Source organism: Wyeomyia smithii, chromosome 1 (genome assembly GCF_029784165.1).
Source record: "Wyeomyia smithii strain HCP4-BCI-WySm-NY-G18 chromosome 1, ASM2978416v1, whole genome shotgun sequence".
NCBI classification, from domain to species: Eukaryota; Metazoa; Arthropoda; class Insecta; order Diptera; family Culicidae; genus Wyeomyia; species Wyeomyia smithii.
The window spans coordinates 201,091,358-201,111,852 of NC_073694.1; the positions used below are offsets into that span (position 1 = coordinate 201,091,358).

General features: G+C 41.1%; 2 protein-coding genes and 1 long non-coding RNA gene across 6 annotated transcripts; all 3 read left to right on the top strand.

Annotated features, from left to right (window-relative positions):
* Window positions 1-1,064: 1,064 nt before the first annotated feature.
* LOC129717552 (RNA-binding protein cabeza) lies at window positions 1,065-5,165 on the top strand. Of its 3 annotated transcripts, XM_055667537.1 has the most exons (8): window positions 1,065-1,233; window positions 1,372-1,578; window positions 1,662-1,782; window positions 2,289-2,326; window positions 3,763-3,872; window positions 3,941-4,199; window positions 4,261-4,675; window positions 4,733-5,165. In XM_055667537.1, exons 1-8 carry the CDS (start codon window positions 1,224-1,226, stop codon window positions 4,770-4,772), a joined length of 1,200 nt encoding a protein of 399 aa, XP_055523512.1. In that variant the 5' UTR covers window positions 1,065-1,223; the 3' UTR covers window positions 4,773-5,165. The 3 variants fall into 3 exon arrangements, with proteins under 3 accessions (XP_055523512.1, XP_055523513.1, XP_055523514.1); XM_055667538.1 differs by lacking the exon at window positions 2,289-2,326; XM_055667539.1 differs by lacking the exon at window positions 1,372-1,578.
* Window positions 5,166-11,295: 6,130 nt separating this feature from the next.
* LOC129717887 (N(G),N(G)-dimethylarginine dimethylaminohydrolase 1) lies at window positions 11,296-14,821 on the top strand. Of its 2 annotated transcripts, XM_055668149.1 has the most exons (7): window positions 11,296-11,595; window positions 11,764-11,838; window positions 11,911-12,055; window positions 12,123-12,323; window positions 12,656-12,721; window positions 13,490-13,714; window positions 13,783-14,821. In XM_055668149.1, the coding sequence occupies exons 1-7, from the start codon at window positions 11,555-11,557 to the stop codon at window positions 13,906-13,908; spliced, it is 879 nt and encodes a 292-aa protein (XP_055524124.1). In that variant the 5' UTR covers window positions 11,296-11,554; the 3' UTR covers window positions 13,909-14,821. The 2 variants fall into 2 exon arrangements, with proteins under 2 accessions (XP_055524124.1, XP_055524125.1); XM_055668150.1 differs by lacking the exon at window positions 12,656-12,721.
* A 53-nt stretch (window positions 14,822-14,874) lies between these two features.
* LOC129717888 (uncharacterized) lies at window positions 14,875-17,972 on the top strand. Its single transcript, XR_008726773.1, has 3 exons — window positions 14,875-15,450; window positions 15,560-15,716; window positions 15,776-17,972. It is a non-coding gene; the product is annotated as an uncharacterized LOC129717888 (long non-coding RNA).
* Window positions 17,973-20,495: the final 2,523 nt, after the last annotated feature.

Genomic DNA, 20,495 nt, shown 5'->3' on the forward strand with positions numbered 1-20,495 from the left:
GCGCAAATATCGGTAAATTTAAATTTCTGAATAAACTTTTATGCAGTGGCAAATTTAATAAATCTGTACACAAACTCGGAAAATCTGTGTTTTACAGACAAATTTGCACATTTAGTATGCCTAATGTTATTTATAACTTCGTTCGAGTCATACATGGGCTGCGACGATTGTGCGTGTCCTCTGTTTTGATCAATTTTGATTGCAATATTTGTTTTTTGTTTGCTCTCAAGAGATTTCCATTAAACAGTTTCCAACGCAAAGTGTGAATCATATTAAAATCAACACTAAATCACTTCAATAGGTGCCGCGACGGATAGAGTTAAGTGTGAAGGCCCAAACACAATGGATACGTTCGCGTTGCGTTGACGTTAATTTGACAGAAAATTATGCTTGGGCCTTAAGGCCCGAAAACACACACGGCATGACAACGCCTTCCTTACGAGAATTATCAGCACCTTCTTTCAACCTTCCAATGTGCCTTCTAGCTTCAACCACCTTCATCTCGTCTGCCCAAAAGGCGCAATCTTGCTGTTTTGTGCTTCACCGTGTGCTCACCTTTTTGCCGTCATGCCTTCCAATTTATATTTATTTATGTTTGTTGTAGGAAAAATAAAAATACATACTTCTCAAATCACCAGCAGAAGGAAAATGATATAATACGGCGTTACCAGCACCATCGCCAAAAGAAAGCGACACAAAGCCGTGTGGACGATGCGTCTGCACAGAAGCCAGTCAAGTGCGCAGTAAAACGAAGCGGGCGACCACCTTTTTGGTTAGAAGGCGGATTTGAAAGCTTCTGGTAAGAAGGCGACTCAGCGGAAGACGTGAGTACGCCTTTTAATTTGGAGGGAGAAGGTGTCATTACGCCGTGTGTATTCGGGCCTTCACGAACACTTCGAGTAAACATGATATATTTTTACAGTGTATACTTGAATACCGCTTCATTGCAATTGGGATGGTTTATACCTTTTTATAGAATAATCTTAAGACAGCGTGTATAGCGAGTCTGTGAAGTTCCCTTTGCTTATTTCACTCTTTTTATTGTTTAGCTCCTTTTAATTTATTTGCTCACTCATTCCGCGTTTTTCCTCAACTGAAGGAGGACGCGTGTAGTTTTTTTCTAGTATAAATTTACTCACAAAACCTGTTGGAAAGCTTCAAAGTTCAACAAATTTTAGTTTAAACCGTGCATTTCGTTCTTAATAAGAAACCAACAACTCGAAATGGCAGATCGTAAGTAGTTTTTCAGTACTAAATTCAACTAGCAAAAACATCGTAGCTTCTGCCGTGGCACACTGTTGGCCTCCATCTTGAAAAATGCCGAAAAGCCGAAATGCGTTAGTGCAAAATCGATTTTTCTCCGTTTTGTAGAATATTCCGCCTACGGCCAGCAGGATTACGGTGGCCAGATGCAATTTTCCGTTCCACCGCCAGCGTTTTCGCAGGCCAATTTTAGCCAGCCCCCTCCGTTGTCTGGCGGTGGCTATGGTGCGGCTGGCGCTGGTGCTGCTGCCGGAGGATACGGCGGCGGTCAGCAGCAAAGTGCTACACCAGGCGGCGGCTATGGGGGGCAAAATGGTGCGTAAATTTTAGTCGCATAACCTCACTGTGTGTTTAGCGTTTGTATTCTTGAAACTGATCAAAATTTTTATACTTTTCAGATTATAAATCTAATAACCGTGACGGCGGTTATGGCGGTGGAAACCATGGCAGCTATGGTGGTGGCGGCGGTGGTCAGCAGGGCGGTGCCAGAGGTGGTAATAATCAATCCGGAGGCTACAGGTGAGAATCGATTTCCCTGTTTAGTCGTTATTCTGCACATACTACCGTTTACCACGAGACACTTGAAACTGTTCCGCTGTCCTACGTCCATACATAATAATCCTAATTCCAATTTGTAAAATTTACTATTACGCCCAGAGCTTGAAAGTCAGCTAGCAATTTTCTATTCCGTTAGGTACAGGTAATATCAACATGTTTTTTTTTCATGTTTGCTAGTTGACTTTCGTGACTTGTAAAAAAAATTTCCTTTAAAGAATCCTTACTGTACCCATATTTCCATCAGCTTCTAACTTCCCAGTGAAACACTGCAAGATGTTCGGTCTGCTGTCGGAGACTGAACGACGGTGGGCAAATTATAGTTCTGATTTATAAGCAATCAACAGTACCAAATTGCATTCTATATATATTTACTTATATGTCCTCCAATCAATCATCATCAATACAAATACTTCTGAATCAAAACAATGCAAATGTGTAACGAAATGGTTTGGTTTCATGTGTTATAGCAGTGGCGCCGGCAACAAGGGTGGTTATAATAGCAAAGGTAAACACCGATCGACTGTTCGGTGAAAAACATTTTTTTTTAACTGTATTACTTACCTATTTTCCTATGTATTTTGATAAAAAAGAAAACGTATAAAAGTACAACAGCAGAAAATGAAACACTAATGGTTAGCTTTTGTATTAGAGTTCACGAGTAAACTGCTGCTCGTGAGGTTTAGCGGTTCATCAGATCGACTGGGTCTGTTTGGTTATCGTTTTTTTTTTTTGTTTGAGTAACGATAGGGTTTTTAAATGAAACGCTTAAGTTTTAGCTATTCGCTAATTTATTCTTATTTTTAGTAGTAACGATTGGAAAATATAAATGATGTTGTTAGCGTAGATTCGTCAGATTTATAGCGAAAGCTTAAGAGTTTATCTGAAATAAAATTAGTACCATCGTCACCGTAAATCTTTATTCTGTGAAATTGTCTAATTTTGAGATTCGGCTAGGTCTGAAGCATGATAACTGCTGAGAGTGAGTAGCAAACGAATGTAAAAATGATCGAAGTGGCTGCAACTGATCGTTCAAGCATTAGAATCTGTGGTTAGGTGGTCTAAAAATAAAAAGTAAACTATCAATTTTTGGTTTCACGTTTCTGCTTTACCATAAGTTACATGTGGGGTTTTCGCGCCAATTTACGTCGGCGACGTTTTCTACTTAGCTTTCGTGTTTTTTTTATTCAAATATAGTCTACAATATTAGGAATAAAAAATAGAATATACCATTTTTTTTCAATTTATTTTTAAAAACATGGAAAAATTAAGTTTAGAAACAATGATTTTTCTTTTTCGAATTTCTTGCAAAGATAATATAGTCAATGTTTTAGAAATAGTTTATATGATGGGTACTTTAACAGGGAAATATTTTTATATTTCTCTCGGCTGAAAAAAGGGATTTTATCACTATTGTAATAATAAAAAAAAACATTGGATATCAATATCGTCCTATGTAAAACAAACAAGTCCATTTGTTTCACTGCAGTGGTAAAGGTTTTCAGTGTAAAATCATGCGTTCGAAGAGAAAATGGGGTTGAATGAACATAGGATGGATTTCAAAAAGTTTCACCTAGATCTTTTAATTAGACAATTTTACAACACATTACTTCTGGTACCACAAAGCAAAAACGAGTCGAAAAGCGCAAGCTCAAACAAAGAGTGTAGAGTTTTCCGAATCGTAACAAAACAAACAAGCGTACAATTTGTTCCGTCAAAGAGAGTAGTCAACACACAAGTCTAAAGAGTAAAATCAGTAAAGCGTTTAATAAGAGTAATCGGTCCATACATTAGAGTTAAAATATTTTAAGATAAATCAACCAACCAAAAGTGAAGACCCAGCTTCCTTTCACCACTAATGCAATGTTTGTTTGTCTTTTTTTCTGTCGTGATTCTTTTCTCCCACAATCCCATCGATCGTATCAAACGGTGATCTTCGCTTAGGTGAGGGTGAAATGGTTACCCAGGAGGATACCATTTTCATCCAGGGTATGACGCCGGAGACAACAGAAGATGAAATTGCCGATTTCTTCGGAGCCATCGGTGTCATCAAGGTAAGATAGTACAAAATTGACCCCTAGGGACTCTAATTGTACATTATACGATTCGATATCTCATGCAGAAAGACAAGCGAACCATGAAGCCGAAGATTTGGATGTACAAGGACAAGGAGACGGGCCGTATGAAGGGTGAAGCCACGGTTACGTACGAGGATTCTAACGCTGCTCAATCGGCAATCGGTTGGTTTGATAATAAAGACTTCAACGGGGCTGTCGTAAAAGTGTCTTTGGCACAGCGTTATAATAACTGGCAGAACAAGGGCGGAAACCGTGGTGGATTTAATAAGGGAGGCGGTGGCGGCGGCGGTTTTGGTGGCAATCGTAAGTTGTATATTTTTGAACGATTGTTTAAGTGTTAACCGCTGTTTTTGTGTAATTACAGGCGGCGGAAACGATCGTGGAGGTGGCGGTTACGGTGGTGGTGGTGATCGCGATAGTGGTAATGATCGTGGTGGCTCTCGTGGAGGTCCAGGCGGAGCTGGTGGTCGATTTGGTAGTGGGAGTGGTGGAGGCGGTGGCGGCGGTGGTGGTGGAGGTCAAGAAAGGGAAGGAGATTGGACCTGCGGAGACTGTAGCAATAAGAACTTTGCCTGGCGGAATGAGTGTAATCGGTGTAAGGCACCAAAGGGCGATAGTGGCGGTTCTGGTGGTGGTGGAGGTTTTGGAAGTCGTGGAGGCGGTCGAGGCTCATTTGGAGGTGGTCAACGCAATAGTGGTGGTGGTGGTGATCGAGGAGGTTTCGGAGGCCGAGGTGGTTCTCGAGGCGGTGGAGGCGGCGGTGGCGCTATGCGTGGAGGGTGAGTTATTTAGTTGTTGACACTAGTGATAGAACATAACTTTTACTTTCGTTTCAGTGATCGTAACCGTGGAGATCAGCGCTCGAGACCCTATTAAATATGTGTTTGCGATGATTTTTTTTCGTAAGACTAATACAGTCCGTCTTCGTATCCATCACTCATCGAAACGTTTTTATTCGACGGTTCCGCCGTATAATTTGTACAGTAAAGGTTCGAATCTTATACCAATCACTTGACGACGGAATGAGAATTGGAATGCCTGCACATTTCGTATAACTGAACCCTTCTAAAATAAGGCTATACATCAAGGTAGTATAGAGTATAGTTAGCTTGTAGTAAGATGTATGCGTTTGTGGCGTGTACATCATTGATACCGCCAGCATTAGAACTAGACGTAAGGCACAAAACAATAAAAATCTTGTGCGAGCCAGCTTCTAACGCAAAACTATGAATGTCAAATAAATACAAATAAAATATTGTGAAAAAAATATGCTTTATGCTGTATCAATTATTATCATGTGAAAAATTCGATCTCTGCCTATTTTGTAGTTTTGGTCTGTGCATTTTGGGCCTATTACAGAACACGAGGCGAGCGCTAGCCTGGGGGGCTAATGGCGGTCTCGATCAACTAGATTTTACTCAAGAGAAATCGTTAGCGATAATTTACAACAATACACCATGCCCCAGCACTGAGTCGAGAAAATTCCTAGCTCGAAAAGATCCTGACTGGGAATCGAACCCGATATCAGTATGGGAGAGCTATTCGATCGACATCGCTAACCGGGACCACAACTGATGAAATCGATATCATCGGTATTAATCGTTAAGTAGAAGGTCTTAACGGCTCTTAGGAGGGAAGCTACAAGAATTGGATTCGCCAAAAACACATGGGGACATGAATGCTCAGGTAAGACGGGAGACAATGTACAGACCTTTGAACGGGTCAGATAGCCTGCACGCAGTGTCTAATGATAACGACCATCGGTGCGTGAATTTCGCATATGGTATTCCGAAGAATCGCAAAGATATCTACAAACCCACCTGGAGATCACCGACCAACAGACAGATAATCGAATCGACGTTCTAATCGACTTCGATGAGCATTTGAACGTTGATCAGCAGAGCGCGATGACGGTATGGCAATTGGTCTTGGTGCACGAGCAGAAGACCACAGGAATTCAGCCTTCGATCTTCTGGAGATGGAGGAGAATATTGGCCAGCTGAAAAACAATAAAGGTTCTGAAGTGAACCAACCTCCCAGCGAGCTGTTGTATAACGGTAGAGAAACATTGGCTAGAGCCGTGCACTGGGTCATTGCCAAGATTTGGGAGAAAGAACGAGTACCGGTAGAGTGGATGGAAGGTACTGTGTGTCCCATCTACAAAAAGGACGATAAGCTGGAGTGTTGCAATTACCGGGCAATCACTTTGCTGAACGCCATTGTACTCTCTCAAATACTCTACTGTCGACTATCACCATCTGCGAAGCAGTTCCTGGGGCACTACCAGGCGGGAATTATTGGTGCTCGCACCACCACGGATCAGATATTCGCGGTTCGGCATGTTATCGATACTCGACACAATCGATTGATACCAGCTATGGCAAAATATTCACGACTACGGAATTCCGAACAAACTAACGCGATTGCCGAAGCGACGATGGATACTTCACCCGAAGACGTTCTTCACTTACTTATGTGTCCATGGCCGCCGGTAGGGAGGCGCAAAGGGATGAAGTTAGAATTCTCCATTGTCGACGATCGTGTGCCATTTTCCTGTGGGTTCCAGTGCGATGTTCCTGTGGGTTCCAGTTGAGAGATTTCTTGTAGATTTCGCCCGCTCCTTTCCTCAAGGAGTGGCCGATCCATCCCCACCTTCGTTCCCGTATCTCTGTTGTTATCGACCGTTGGCGACATCGACAGTGGAGTTCTGAATTGGATATTCAGTTGTGAGGCCACCAGGCACGAATAATATAATGAAGGCAACGATTGACGAAAACCTGTAGTTTTTGTGTTACATCCGCCGAGACGCACCACGTTTCACAGGTGTACAACAGTACGGATTTCACGTTAGAGTTCAAGATACGAATTTTCGTGTGCAGGGTGACCTGGTTTAAGATTTTGGAAGTTTTCGACCTTCTCAACCTGTTCTCCCGCTACTATGTAGTTGGAGTAAATGTAAGCGTTTATACTTGCATGTCCGCACTTCGTTGCGCAAGCAAGACTATGTCGTCGACCAGGTCGAGGTCATTTAGATGCTCCATCGTAAGATGATTCCAGGGTAGTCCTCTCTGTGGTCTGCTATCAATTGCTTCAACGAGGATCTCGTCCATGACGATAGTAACGGTGACAGTAGGCAGCACTATCGCACACCGGCTCAAAGTGATCTGTCCAGCGCTTAACCCTCTAGTGCCCAGTGCCGCCTTTAGACGGTCTTCAGTCAAACCTCTAAAAAGCTTCAACTTCAACTTTAAAAATGTTTATAAGGCTTTATAGTGATTTTTTAAAGTGCGTCTAAAAATTAATTTGGGCACTAGAGGGTTAAGCTGGTCGGTTCTGTCGGTTACTAACTGACCGGCTCTGTCTTTCAGTGGCATTGTGGCATTCGTCCTAACACCATCAAGGCAGCGAGAAATGTCATACAACAAGCGGAAATCTCCATTGGCGGCGGCCCTTTCCCTTTCTTCGGCCAGGGAATTGGCCCAGGCTCTCTTGTCCCGTCTAAAAGAGCGTTTGACAGTCTTTTATGGACCAGCGTATTGTTGGCGGGCAGCTGTTTTGGCTGCTTTGGTTCGTGCCCACACAATATGGGTTTTTGTCTCTCCGCTCGTCGAACATCCTTGAAGTTTCATCCGATATCCATTCTCTTCGTCCGCTACGCAATTTGCCAATCGTATCGTCACTTGTCGTGATGAAGGATTTCTTGATGTTCGGTTATTGTTCTGCGACCGTTCTACCGATTGGCAGCTCCAAGGCTCGGGCTTCAAGTTGCTCGACGAAGGCCCTTTTCACTTCGGCATTCTCCAGCCGGTGGACGTCGTACCGACATCCAACTTTCTCTTCTCTTCGCTGGACACGAGCGACGCGTAGGCGTATCTCGGCGATGACAAGATGATGGTCGGATGCAATATCGGCGCTGCGTTTTTTGCGGACATCTAGAAGGATCCGTCTCCATTTTCGACTGATGCAGATGTGGTCAATTTGGTTTTCCCATCTTTGGTTTGGCCATCGCGGGAAACCCAGGTGACCTTATGTGCTGGTCGATGAGGGAAGAGCGATCCCCCAATCACCGTTCTCCGCTTTCGGTCATTTCGCGTCCCATGACGCGTTCGAGGTCTTCGTTATTGGAATCAATCTTAGCGTTGAAGTCGCTCAAATGGATTTGGATGTCCCTCTTTGGGACTTTCACTAGCACACTATTCAACTGACTGTAAAAACTCTCTTTCTCCTGCAAGTCTGCAGCATCGGTTGGCGCATAACGCTGGATTAAGGCTTCTAAGCCGTGTTCTTTGTTTGGCAACGATAATTTTTTCGTTTATCGGGTGCATGGGCTGTGTGCTTAGCAGGAACCCAACGCCTCGCTCCCGAGTCGCGTTTTCTCCTATAATAGAAGAATATAATAAATAAATAATATAATAGTTGAATATAATAACACTTGCCAAGACGGTGTCTTAAGTTCACCAGTGCTCGGCCAACGGACTTCGCTTAGTCCCAGAATTACGAGCTTTAAGGGCTATTCCCACTGCTTCCGTTCCGGGACCGGGCCGTGGCTGTTCCGTGTGTCGTCCGGGCTCGTTTGAGATTGATTGCATGCGTTCTTATGAACGCATTCACACCGACGCGCCGTGCCCAGACCGGGGCAGCGTTGAGTTGCCGTCGTGCTGCCGCCGTACGAGAGGATAACTATCGTTGCCGACGATACTTTGTGTTGGCCGGAGAGTGCACGGGAGGCACTCGGGTGGATGCGTGTATGTTGTAGTGACATATTTCGCGTGGAGTGAACTGCGGTATGAAAAAATGAGGAAGACGTTCTTTCACATACACACATCAACATTTCTCAGCCAGAGCGCAGCGCAGGCACGGTTCGTACACGGCGCAGTGTGAATGCACTAAAGTCCCGGACGGGACACGGACACGGCCCGGATCCGGCCCGGCCCCGGAACGGAAGCAGTGGGAATAGCCCTTTAAGCGGCTAGCTTCCCTAGCTAATTGAGCCAACTTGCCCTGCTGGGCAAGGGTCAAGATGTTTCATGTATCGATTCATGTCCGTGTGTTCATGCTAAAGGTCGTTGCCAAAAATGCAGTTCGAAATCTTCCATTTTCTGTAACTTTTTATTATCGGGTACAGTAGGGTGTTTATCTACGCATTTCTTATACAGCCGCTCGCTCCAAGTTAGACGCTGTTTGAGCCGACCCTAAAATGGAGAACAGACGCTCGGTTTTGTAGTTCATTTAGCGTTACCCAAAATGCAGCACGAGGAGGCGAACTACGGTTGCACTTCCCGAAGACGCTCAGGAAGAGTAGAACTCTCCACCGCACCGAGTTGATCATCTACAAAACACTGGCCAGACCGGTTGTCCTCTATCGTCTTGAGATATGGACAATGATTTGGGAGGAACAACGCGTCCTTGCGGTCTGCGAACGGAAGGTGTTGCGTACCATCGTACCATCTTCGATGGACTGCTGATGGAGAATGGAGCTTGTAGAAGGCGATTAAACCACGAACTGCAGGAGTTGCTTAAGCAGCCATACCGCTAAGACTTGCAGGTTGCGGTGGGCTGGGCATTAAACTGCGACACGGTTATATGGGCAAAAAGCGATGGTGTTATTTTTTCGCTCCCATGCACTTTTCGTGTTCCTTATGAGTCCTATAACAACTGTGTAACTTTTCAGATCGATTGGTGAAACGCCCGATTTTTAAAGCTTCCATACGATTTTATATGGGAAAAACCACTTTTTCAAAACTTTTTCTATAGAGATGTCCAGTTGGCTCCTAAAAATATATCAACACATGATAATTATAGAAAATTTTCCTGGGAAAAACTTTTCTGAAGACCGCAAGGCGCTACCTTGCTTGTGAAAAAAGATATTCACCCCAGACTGATTGAATATCTGACGAACGGCTCACCATTGTATTTTACTAGCAATACTACTGCAGCATGCTGCTGTTGCAAATTCAACCAGGTGATGAGATATGATATCGCTTAAATTTATCTTGGAGGCTTCCCCGAAGATACTATGAGCAAAAATCACACTTCGAAAATTAATTCCACGCAAAATTATTTTCATACTTAAGCAAGTTTGCAATAGCAGCATGTTGCAGCAGTGTTGCAGGAAAATTTCAAAGGTGAGCCGTCCGTCAGACATTCAATCAGTTTGGGGTGAATAGCTGTTTCTTCAAGCATCGTAGCGCCTTACGGTCTTCAGAAGCGTTTTTCCCAGGAAAATTTCCTACAAATTAGATGTTTTGTATATTTTTTAAGAGCCAACTTGACATCTATATAGAATAAGTATTGAAAAAATCGGGCGCAAATCGGGCGTTTCACCGATCGATCTGAAAAGTTACACCGCAGACAGACGTCCAAGCTGAGTTCCAAACTTGTGTAAAGTTTTTTGTAGTAGCAATTCGTAACCAAATAGCGCTACCAGTGACGCCAGCCTCGTACACCAGCGAAAAAAAATTTATTGTGTACAAGTGATTTATAACGCAATTCTCTGAAAATTTACACAGAATTTTCGATCAATGTTGTTCTTGCTTGGACGTCTGTCTGTGGTTACACAGTTGTTATGGGACCCATAAGGAACACGAAAAGTGCATGGGAGCTAACATTTATTTTTTGTCCCACCCTACTGGGCATGTCGTAAAAATGTCGGACGACAGCCCGGTATAGACGGTTCTTGAAACCAACCCATCAGGGATGCACAGCGGGCAAGGAAGGTTGATCAGGTGGAAGGCGACCTACGCACCCTACGCAGACTGCAGAACTGGTGAACTGCAACCTGGAACTAAGTGGAATGAACATGAACAGCAAAGGTCACACCACGGCTATATAGTACAATTCGTTCCAAATCATATTTAAATTGTTTTAACGCTCATGAGGTATCTTGATTTTCATTAGGGTGGTTCGTTTATTTTTTACTAGGGTGGTTCCAAAAACTATGATAATGAGATTTTTTCCATACAGTCATTGTCATCCTACTGGCCACGTAACAGGTATGGTCTGGGATAATATTCAGAAGAGATCCAGCCATTAGGGCCAATAAAAATACTGTTAAAATATCGGTTAATAACACCAAATAACTTTTCTATGCTTCTAAACCGGCATTTTTAGTTTGGGTGCAGTGCCGCAAAAACAAATTCAACGTAAAAACAACTTTTGTGCAACATGTCAAAAGGTTCTATGAGCTACTGCAAACAAAACGAATGAGGAAGGATTTTTGACCTGTTGACATGTTGCTTGACAAAAAGTCTTGATTCCAACTGCACATTAAATACGAGGTTATCGGTGTAGAAAATGACTATGAAAAGGTGTAATGAGCTAATACCACAAAATGACAGTACGGGTTGCATTTATAAGGTTCTATACGGTGCTAGTGATTTTGTTTTGCATTTTGACACTCCCGTTGTTCGTTTCATTTTGATGTGTTCCCGACTCCACCTTAGAAATTGGCATCGGAATAGGGCAAGTCTCGGGCTAAATCTAAACTTCATCAGTAAACAAGTTAGCTGAATCGCGTTTAGTTGCTGTTTGCTCGTGTATTTAGTGTAGAAAATAGTTGCAATTTATGCCATTAAACGTTGAACTGTGATTTGGGTGTCACCGAAATTTATATCATCGTTCTTCCCGAGTGTAGTACGCGTTGCGGCCAATTCCTCACTATGGCGTCATCTTTTCGCTACACACACGCAATTACTTGCAGGTTGGTTTCCTATTATAGAACTAAGCCATTAGAGCGACAGATTCAATGCATTAATTTGGAGAAAAGAAAAAATCGATGTCTCTGTCCTTGATCTAAATTGTGACATAAAACACGGTTCCATTTTTCAATTGTTACTTGGCTTACGCATTCATTTCCGTTTACATACAGGATTCCACTTTCGTTGCGCACCCGAGGCGAAATCGATCTGGAAGAGGCGAAGCTGCAGCACGAGGCCTACGTGAGGTTTGCATCGTATTCAATTGGATTGGTTGCGGCAATGATAATCATCTAATTTAATTGGTTCAATTCCACTAGATTGCTGCGAGATTTGGGGCTGGACGTGCTCGAGCTTCCACCCGATGAGAATCTGCCCGAGTGCCCGTACGTGGAAGATTGTGCAGTGGTTTGCAACGGAATCGCACTCATTTGCCGACCCGGTGATGCCAATCGATTGAAGGAGGTCACTACCTAGTTTTTATCTTTGATCGTTTTTAAGGCAAAAATCACGAATTTCGTTTGCTTTGAAGGTCGAAGCTGTCCGTGCTGTCCTGCGGAAGGAACTGGACCTGCCCCTGGCGGAGATAGCGGACCAAAATGCTCGCCTTGACGGTGGTGATGTTCTGTTCACCGGGCGGGAATTTTTCGTGGGTCTCAGCAAGTGGACTAACGAAGCGGGAGCTCGGGCAGTGGCTTCTGCGTTTCCCGAGTACCCATGTGTTCCTATTAAGGTAAGTTACTCGTTGATAGCGGACAACTTCTCAAAATTGTAAATATGTTTAGTACGTGTAGATATTTATTTTGCACTTCAATCGCAATAGAATAATCACCTACTCTCAATTAGAATAGAGTAAATGATAATCTTGATGGGTTTTGTGTACATACTTAACAAATGTTTACCATTTTTCTGTTTAGTTTCAATTTTACTTTTTCACTCTTCACTTCAATCTTTTCATGTGCTCTCATCAAAAACCACACGCGGAACAATCCCATTTTTCGCTGCGCTGTCAGGACGCGTGTAATAAATCTCATTTACAAATTACGAATCACTTTTATCTCCTAGGTAGAGGACGTAAATCTCACTGAAAATCCTATTTTTACTTTGGAGCTAGTCAATGGAGAGATTCAGGTTGAACTATTAGAAGTTGCACCCCTCAAAGTTTTTAGCCGCAACAACAATGTTGATGCACTTTTTATGTTTTGTTATCGCATTTTAAACGAGTGCCAATTAGCAGAGGCAAATAAAATTTCGCGTTACTGTCTGCAGACCATTTCGTTTTGGGCTGGCTGTGTGTTTGAATTGAAGCAGTGCTTGTCGAGTTTGAGTTTGCCTTGTCTTTGTGTGAGCTAGAACGATTGTTCGAGCAATTTCAGCATTTTTGTGTTTAAAGGGTTAATATTCACATCTCTGATTAAGCTTAGAACTACTGAGTTATGCTGTGGTTTTAAATTGTTTTGCACATTTAAGCATGTCTTAGAAGCTTCAAGGGCAACTGAAAATGAAAGAGACAAATGTTAACACCTCAGCTTTTGTTGGTTTCGTGGACTTGAAATTTCAGATTGGGTAACAATCGAACTAGCTGTCGACCAGCTATAAATTAATTTAGAAGCATAGAAAAGTTAAATAAATTACAAATTGCAGAAAAGAAAAATATTTAATTGTTTCATATTCTTATTAAAAGTAACCATAGCCAGAAGCTAAAGGGCTAGTTTATACGCATGTTTGAATGTTTTTTTTTTAAATTTCTTATTTTCTCAAAACCGTTCGATTATTTAGGAGTCTGTACTTCTGCAACTATGAACCAGCTGTGGTTGCCGCTTGACGTTCGATAGTTGCTCTGCTTCGTTCGATGGAACACAATCAAAAGACACTAACCACATGGTGCTTACCTTCCAGGTGACGGAGCATCGACATCTCAAGTATTACGTTTCCATGGCCGGAACGGACGTACTGTGCGTGAGCAAAAGCAAAGAATCCCAGGAGATACTGAAGCGGATTGAGCGGGAAGCTACCTACACCTACAGTACGCTGACACTGGCCGAGGAACAGGCAGCCAATGTACTGTACGTCAATGGGACGCTCATCCATCGGTTGGGCGAGGAGATTCCACAGTCGGCGTCGGTAAGCATGATATGTTTTTCACACTAGCAACAGTTGATGAGACTAATAGTTTAATTTTCTTGTGGTAGATTCTTTCGCAGAAACTGGACATTCCTAGGCAAACCGTGCCAATGTCTGAGCTAGGCAAGTTCTCCAACGGCCTGACCGCGTGCTGCATCCTGATAAAGCGGTCCCGACACATCAAAATTCTGTAATGCGGACCGACGCAAAGTGTTAACAGTGGCCGAACTAACGCAAGCAGTAAAGTCTGTTTTAATATTTATTCCGTTTATTCGTCGTTGCCTTCGAGCTAAACTTTGTGCTTTGTTGTAGAATCTCTTGTTTGCACTGATACTCTTGTTAATCTTAAGCAATTTTGTTGATTAGGTTCTAATTTTTCCCCTTTTGAAAGTGCATTTCGCCTAGTGGCGGTAGTTAGTTCGGATCTATCTAATACAAAACAGTATTTAGACATGTTTTTTTTTTCTAGAGATCACTGGAAAACTGAGTTCCCTAACGTAACTAATGTTTTGACTCCTTTTTTGTAGTAACAGTTGACATTGATTTTGCCTCACTAGAATAAGGTAAATCGACCAGAAAATAAAGCGTCATATTTATCGAATGTAGGTTGTGACTAAGTAGGCCGTATTCAGTATCGGAGTACCCCTTAACAGACACAAACAACAATGCTCAACAACGTGGACACAATAGACTTTATAGACGCCCTTGACTCCATTTAGTCCCTTCTCGCTCGATAGCTTGACAACAAACGAACAACAAGCGGTGAATAATCTTCCATATTTCTTCTTTGAACCAATCTGCAAATAGTACACAATTATATAACATTATTACCTACGATTGGCAGCGTTCACCAATAATCGCAGCTATAATTTTACGTTGCGCTATTGCAATGTGCGTGCGAATTAGCTTTAGAGTAATCGATTAATATCAAACAGTCAACTGCAGGAGTGTGTTAAACCGAAAAAAAAAATTAACGATAATATAATAATAGTCTTATTTACACGTTCAAACGTTCAAGTTATACACGGGAACAAATTCCGATAAATTCGTAAACGCTCGATCTAAGCAAAGATAATACTGTTCTAATATAATTCAAATTTACGCAGATTGGCAGTTCTTTTCATACGCAAATAGAGCCGAAAGAAAGCCACCCGTTTCGCTGTGGGATAGTCTCACACCCTGCATCCCCATTCGTAGCCTTTTCCAAACCGGGCAAAACAACGACAATGAAAGCATCGTTAAGTACAGCTGGCACCGGGCTACGGGACAACAACAACACGAACAAAAAAGGAAAAGCTCTTCTTCATTCTTTAACTTTTTATGATGTTGTACACAGGCTAACAACCATTCTCGCCGATGATGGCAGCACTACAGCAGTGCCAAGTGGAAGTACCAGATGGGTTAGCCTTATGGATAGCCGGCGAGCGTGTTGTGACCGTTGCCGTTTGGGTTTTTGTCTCTTCCGCAAGGGGTGAGGGTGAGGGTGAAACCCGGCGCGCTAGCGTTATATATAGTGGATAATGGAAGAGAACGCAAAGAAAACGATATCTAATCTGCCAAGTGGATGCAGTTTCAAGCTTCAAGAGTACTCTACTGTCAGCCATTAGTGTTTTCCGGAATATTGAGAACGCAAGAAAACATGAAGCTTCTGACGCACCGTGGAGGCGTCAGTGAGTAAACAATATTCACATAGTGAGTAAACAAATTCGACATCTTTTGTATCTAACCGGAAAAGGGTATGTCATGATTAAACATAGTTGGAATGAGTTTCAACTGGGTGTAAATTTATTTGTAAAATGACTCGTGCATTCCGAACTCATTTCCCAGCTGCATTTCTGTCCGTAGCATTCCTTGGAGGAACGTGACGAAGGTATTGCAGTGCCGCACCGTGTGCCGTACACTTGCTTTGAATTCATCACCACAGGGTTTCCGCGCTGAGATAGCAAAGATCATGGGGGGCAAATGTTTGCCCTCGGAGTGCTTTGATGGAAAATTCCCGCAGGTGTGTTGTTGTTTATTGGATTTACTTTATGTTTAAAATTAAATTTTACGTTTCCATAGCTCACCCCGGTACCGGATGGTGGCGAACGACGACGCTTCAAGCTGTCAGTCAGCAGGCCGATAGGAAGGCACACCATGTGAATGCGGTCGTGGCTGTATAATGATTTGCTCACTACACCCGAACGCCTTTTGCTCTAATCGGATTTACAGATGGAAGTCGGCAGAAAGTCCTCATTAGGCGCGGCTTCCTTCGAAGTTATTATTTTCGATTGCGAGCGAGCAAATTTAAACTTTATGCTAGGTATATTATGTTATGGCAGTGCGCTAAGTTATATCAGCCAAGATACATAGTATACTTTGAGAAAACAACATTGATGAAGCCAACCAAATATTCTTCGCATGATAATACAAATGCGGACTTACTGACTATTCTTTTTGATATAATTTTTTGAGCAACTTTACATATACCATCGTGCTTTTGCCCCCTTCCCCAATAACTGTTCTTTATTGAGAGTCGTAAGAAGTGTTTCGGTTGGAAATCCTTACGGGGAAAAATAAGTACAACTTTTGAGTGGATCTACGTCTTAAGGGACGCTTCTGAAATGCGGAGAATTGCACTATTAGAAAATGTCGAGCCTTGTTTTGCACGCAGATATCAACCAATCAGAGCTGAAAACAATGTTAAATACCATCCAATATGGGTATTTTCGGAACCGGGAGGCCGAAAACTCAGACGCCATTTTGTTATGTAAATTTTTCTGGTTTTAGAGTCATTGGTAGCTATAGCTGAGATAATTCGGTCTCTTTATTTTTTGAAAAGGTTTTTAAACATGTCGAGCACATGCTGAGAACCTTTTATTTTCGTTAGCAGAGGTACTTTCAATCTATCTTATCAGCCTACCACTTTAAGCAAAAGTTGGAATCAATTTTTGCTTTGCCTCTTTTTAACTTTTTTGTCTCGTTAGAATTCCTTTTTTAATTTGAAGCGAACTTAAGATTTTCTTTATTTTTATTTTTTTTTTTCTAGAAGCATTTCCTAGCTCTTTTAGTTAGTTCGGAAAACCTAGTTTGCTTTATCTCTTTTAAAGGGAATTTTCACATAGAACTACGTCCCTCAGGAAGTTTGTCTGCATAGGAGTGTGAAATGCAAATCAAAGATGAAAAAAGGGAAAGTATGTCGAATTTCAAATGCTAATAAATCGGTTAGTTATCAATGGATTTCCTTCCTTCTTGCAGAAATCGATTGGAAAATCATCTATGCATTTGCTCGAATGCATAAAATTGTAATTTGTTTTGTCGAACTATTGTACTATTGAAAATTGCCAAGCTGGTGGCTGAATGCTTACTTTGCCAAGTACGATCGTTTCACTAGAATATGGCGACTACCCAAGCAACAATTGACACATAACAAAAAAATAAATTGTGATCATTTGTTGCACTCATGAAATTCCGAGGTCTTAAGAAACATTTTTTGTTACTACGATGAAATTTTAAAGAAACGAGCAACAACTAAAGTTGCATCGCTGCTTCAAAAATCTTCAGACCAACAACATAATTCGCGAGGTTAGATTTGTTGTTGAAACGTGTAAACGGCATTTGAAAACCCAACCTTCACTGAATAGATCTAGTGGGTGAAGCATATAGGTTGCCGACGTGATGCTTGCGAGATACAAAAAACAAACACACAAAAATACTTCTAAAAGTTGCTGTCATGTTCTAAAGCCATGTAACAGCAACTTTTGCTCGATTGCTATTGTTATATTTGTTTTTGAGATGAGGTTATTTACTGCGTTGTAACTTTTGGGTACTTGGACTAGAAGTCGTTCAAAAAGTGTGGGGCTCTAAAACGAAATGTGATAAATTGCTTTGAATTTCATTATCACGCTGAGGTACTGATGAATTGGAGAAGCAAAATTAAAACTGGTAATGACCATTAGCATGATAAGGGAAGCAATATTTGAAACTGAGTCATGAACTTGCAAGTGTTTCTACAGCAAGTGACGTAAATAGTACAAACAAGAAAAGTAAATAGAAATTGATAACTGGAGTTGAATCCCCAAATTTCTGGAAATAATCAAAGATAAATCGCTATACAGACAATCTCTTTCCATTCTGACCATTGGCCATTTTACAATCTTACCACAACGCCATGAAGTTTCTATTGCGCCCTAGTTGCTGCTACGATGCATCTTCGTAGCTGAAATTTTACCATGCAGCATTTACCATGTTAGTAAATTCCATGCATTAGTTTATACACATTGCGGTTTCATTCTTGAAACTTGTGTTGAAACAACGGATATGTTGCAATTGGCTCCACCTCCTGCGCTTTTTTTTTGTCATTGTATAAGAAACTGAGATGTAACTGCAACTTAATTTCGCATAAGAATTGATGCACAAGTGATGTACAAAGTTCATGAGCGAAACAAATTTTGCTGCTTGGTCCCAATGGTCCTGGATGGTCCTAATTGAGTAGCACCGGGTAGCCGAATTACCGGTGCGGATAAGAACAGCGGTAGTGGTACTTCCTCGATTGAAAAGCTGCTTTTGTGCGGTAGCGGCAACATCAACAGTAGATACATCGTCCGACACTTCCTTCAATTAAAAACTGCCGCATTTTGCCTACACCAACGTTTTGTGATGCTGGAAACAAAACCCCTGGGCCGTCGAATTTTCAGTGTGAAAACTGTTTTCCACTGTGTTATCAGAGATTGGTGCGATCAGCATCATTTCTAATATTAAACCAAATATCTTATAATACCATCATAGTTCACTCCCGAGTTTCCCATATAATTTCAAGAAGACGCATAGGGAACACCCCCTCTTGTGGTGAAAAAGGTAACTAAACTCATTGCACAGTGGTACAGTAACGCAATTTAGGCAAGCATGAGCTTTTCGATGTGATTTTGTTTTGAAGCAATAGTTTCTTTTAAAAAGTTGTTTCTTATACTTAGTCCTTTATTTATGTGCAAATGAAAGTTAGGGTTTCCCTAAAATCAACGAAACAAAATAAACTGACTTTTTTATTTGCAGAAATAATTGTGTACATTCTTCGGCAAAATTGTAAATCAACTAATTTTAAGCAATTTCGTAAATTTTTTTGCAGCTATTAAATTTACCGATTTAGAGCAATTTGATTTTTTTGCGAAGTTTTCTTCGGATAACCTTAAGAACACAAAAATACGCAACTTTTGACGGAAAAACATTGTCGATATGTTGTATAGGTAAAGAGGTTTTATTTTTGCAACAAAACGTTCAATAAAAACATTTTTAAGCTCTTGAGGTCATCCGAAGAATACTCTGTTATAAAATTTGAACTGGAAAAGTAGAACCAAAAAACTGTTTTTTCGGAACCCACTCTAAGCCAGTCACATAAAATTGCTCTATTTCGGTCAATTTAAAGTACAAAAGAGTTTTTTTGTTACTCAAAATTAGTTAATCTACAACTGTGCCGAAGATTGTATACAGTTACTTCTGCAAATAAAAAAGTTTTTTTTATTCCGCCGATTTTAGGACCACCCTAATTTTCATTTGCACTTAAATAAAGGACTAGCTATAAGAAATAACTTCTTAGAAGAAACTATGACTCTGAAATCAAAGAATCGCATCGAAAACCTTCTGTCCGCCTAAATTGCCTTACTGTACCACTGTGCATTGTTGTTGCATTTCTGTGAGCGTGTGACCGATATTCTTACACACGAAACTGAAAATACTCAATTTTAGACTTAGTTGACTCAATTTCATACTTTCACAAAAAAAGGACAAATCATGTGAAAAAATTACTTATTGCAGATTGCGACGACGCGCTAGTGTAGGGTTACATCAACAATGTCTCTAGTTGAATTTTCTATATAATATGCTTGTATTTAACAACGAATGACGTGCAATAACACTAAATACTCTCTCAAAACACGAAACTGCCGTCGCCAATCTGTATAGCAGCACTAAAGTGGGCATTACACGAAGCAAATATTTGTTTGAAATGACGGTCAATATTTGTTCGCCTTGTAATATTGAGTTAATTGCTCCAATTTTTTGTCATAATATTTGCTGTATTTATTCATAAACCGAAAAATCAGGCCATTATTTGCTTCGTCTGATGTCGTTCTTTGCTAGTTAATGAACGAATTTTCAATTTGATAAAAAAGTATACCTGTGAATTGATAAACAATTTTGAAACCCATAGAAAACCAGGAAAGGGCGAAATAACGTTTCAGTTAGTCAATCCAAATTCTTACACAGAATTCTACTCTCTAATCAATGGTGAGAACAACTTCAAATAAGTTTAAATGTGCTAAGAGGCTTTGCTACCGTTCAAGCAAACATAGTTTTGAGCAAATATTTGTAACAGTGTAATAGTATAGCAAATATTATCCCGAAGAAATATTTTGCCCGAAAAAAAAGGCCGTACCAAAAATAGCAAAAATTTGCCTCAGCTGCCTGCCTGCCTAACACTAAGTTTTCTCTTCAACGAAGTGAAAGAATTGATCACTGCAGTTTTTAATAAAATGTAGCAAGAGCTGAAATCAGTGATTTTGAAATATTCCAGAATTCAAACACCAGCGTTGATTTAACGGACTTAAGGAATGTTTTACAGAAGAAATTACATTATCTCAGTTTAACGTAAAATTATCAGCGGATTTAAAGCGAATGTTTGACGACATGAAAATCCTGAAACCTCTTCTGCAAATATTTGCAACAAAAGTCGATCGCAATGTTTTGAACTTGAATATGCTTTGTTTTTTTTTTAAATTCGTTTTTCATGCGAATTGGTAATGAAATT

What these genes read in the sequence shown, in the direction of transcription:
- LOC129717552 (XM_055667537.1), top strand. An exon ending in CGGCGGTTTTGGTGGCAATC is followed by an intron (nt 4,200 to 4,260) that starts GTAAGTTGTATA and finishes GTGTAATTACAG; the next exon opens with GCGGCGGAAACGATCGTGGA. An exon ending in GGTGGCGCTATGCGTGGAGG is followed by an intron (nt 4,676 to 4,732) that starts GTGAGTTATTTA and finishes CTTTCGTTTCAG; the next exon opens with TGATCGTAACCGTGGAGATC.
- LOC129717887 (XM_055668149.1), top strand. Translation starts at nt 11,555, where the DNA reads ATGGCGTCATCTTTTCGCTACACACACGCAATTACTTGCAG. An exon ending in ATGCCAATCGATTGAAGGAG is followed by an intron (nt 12,056 to 12,122) that starts GTCACTACCTAG and finishes TTTGCTTTGAAG; the next exon opens with GTCGAAGCTGTCCGTGCTGT. An exon ending in ACCCATGTGTTCCTATTAAG is followed by an intron (nt 12,324 to 12,655) that starts GTAAGTTACTCG and finishes TTTATCTCCTAG; the next exon opens with GTAGAGGACGTAAATCTCAC.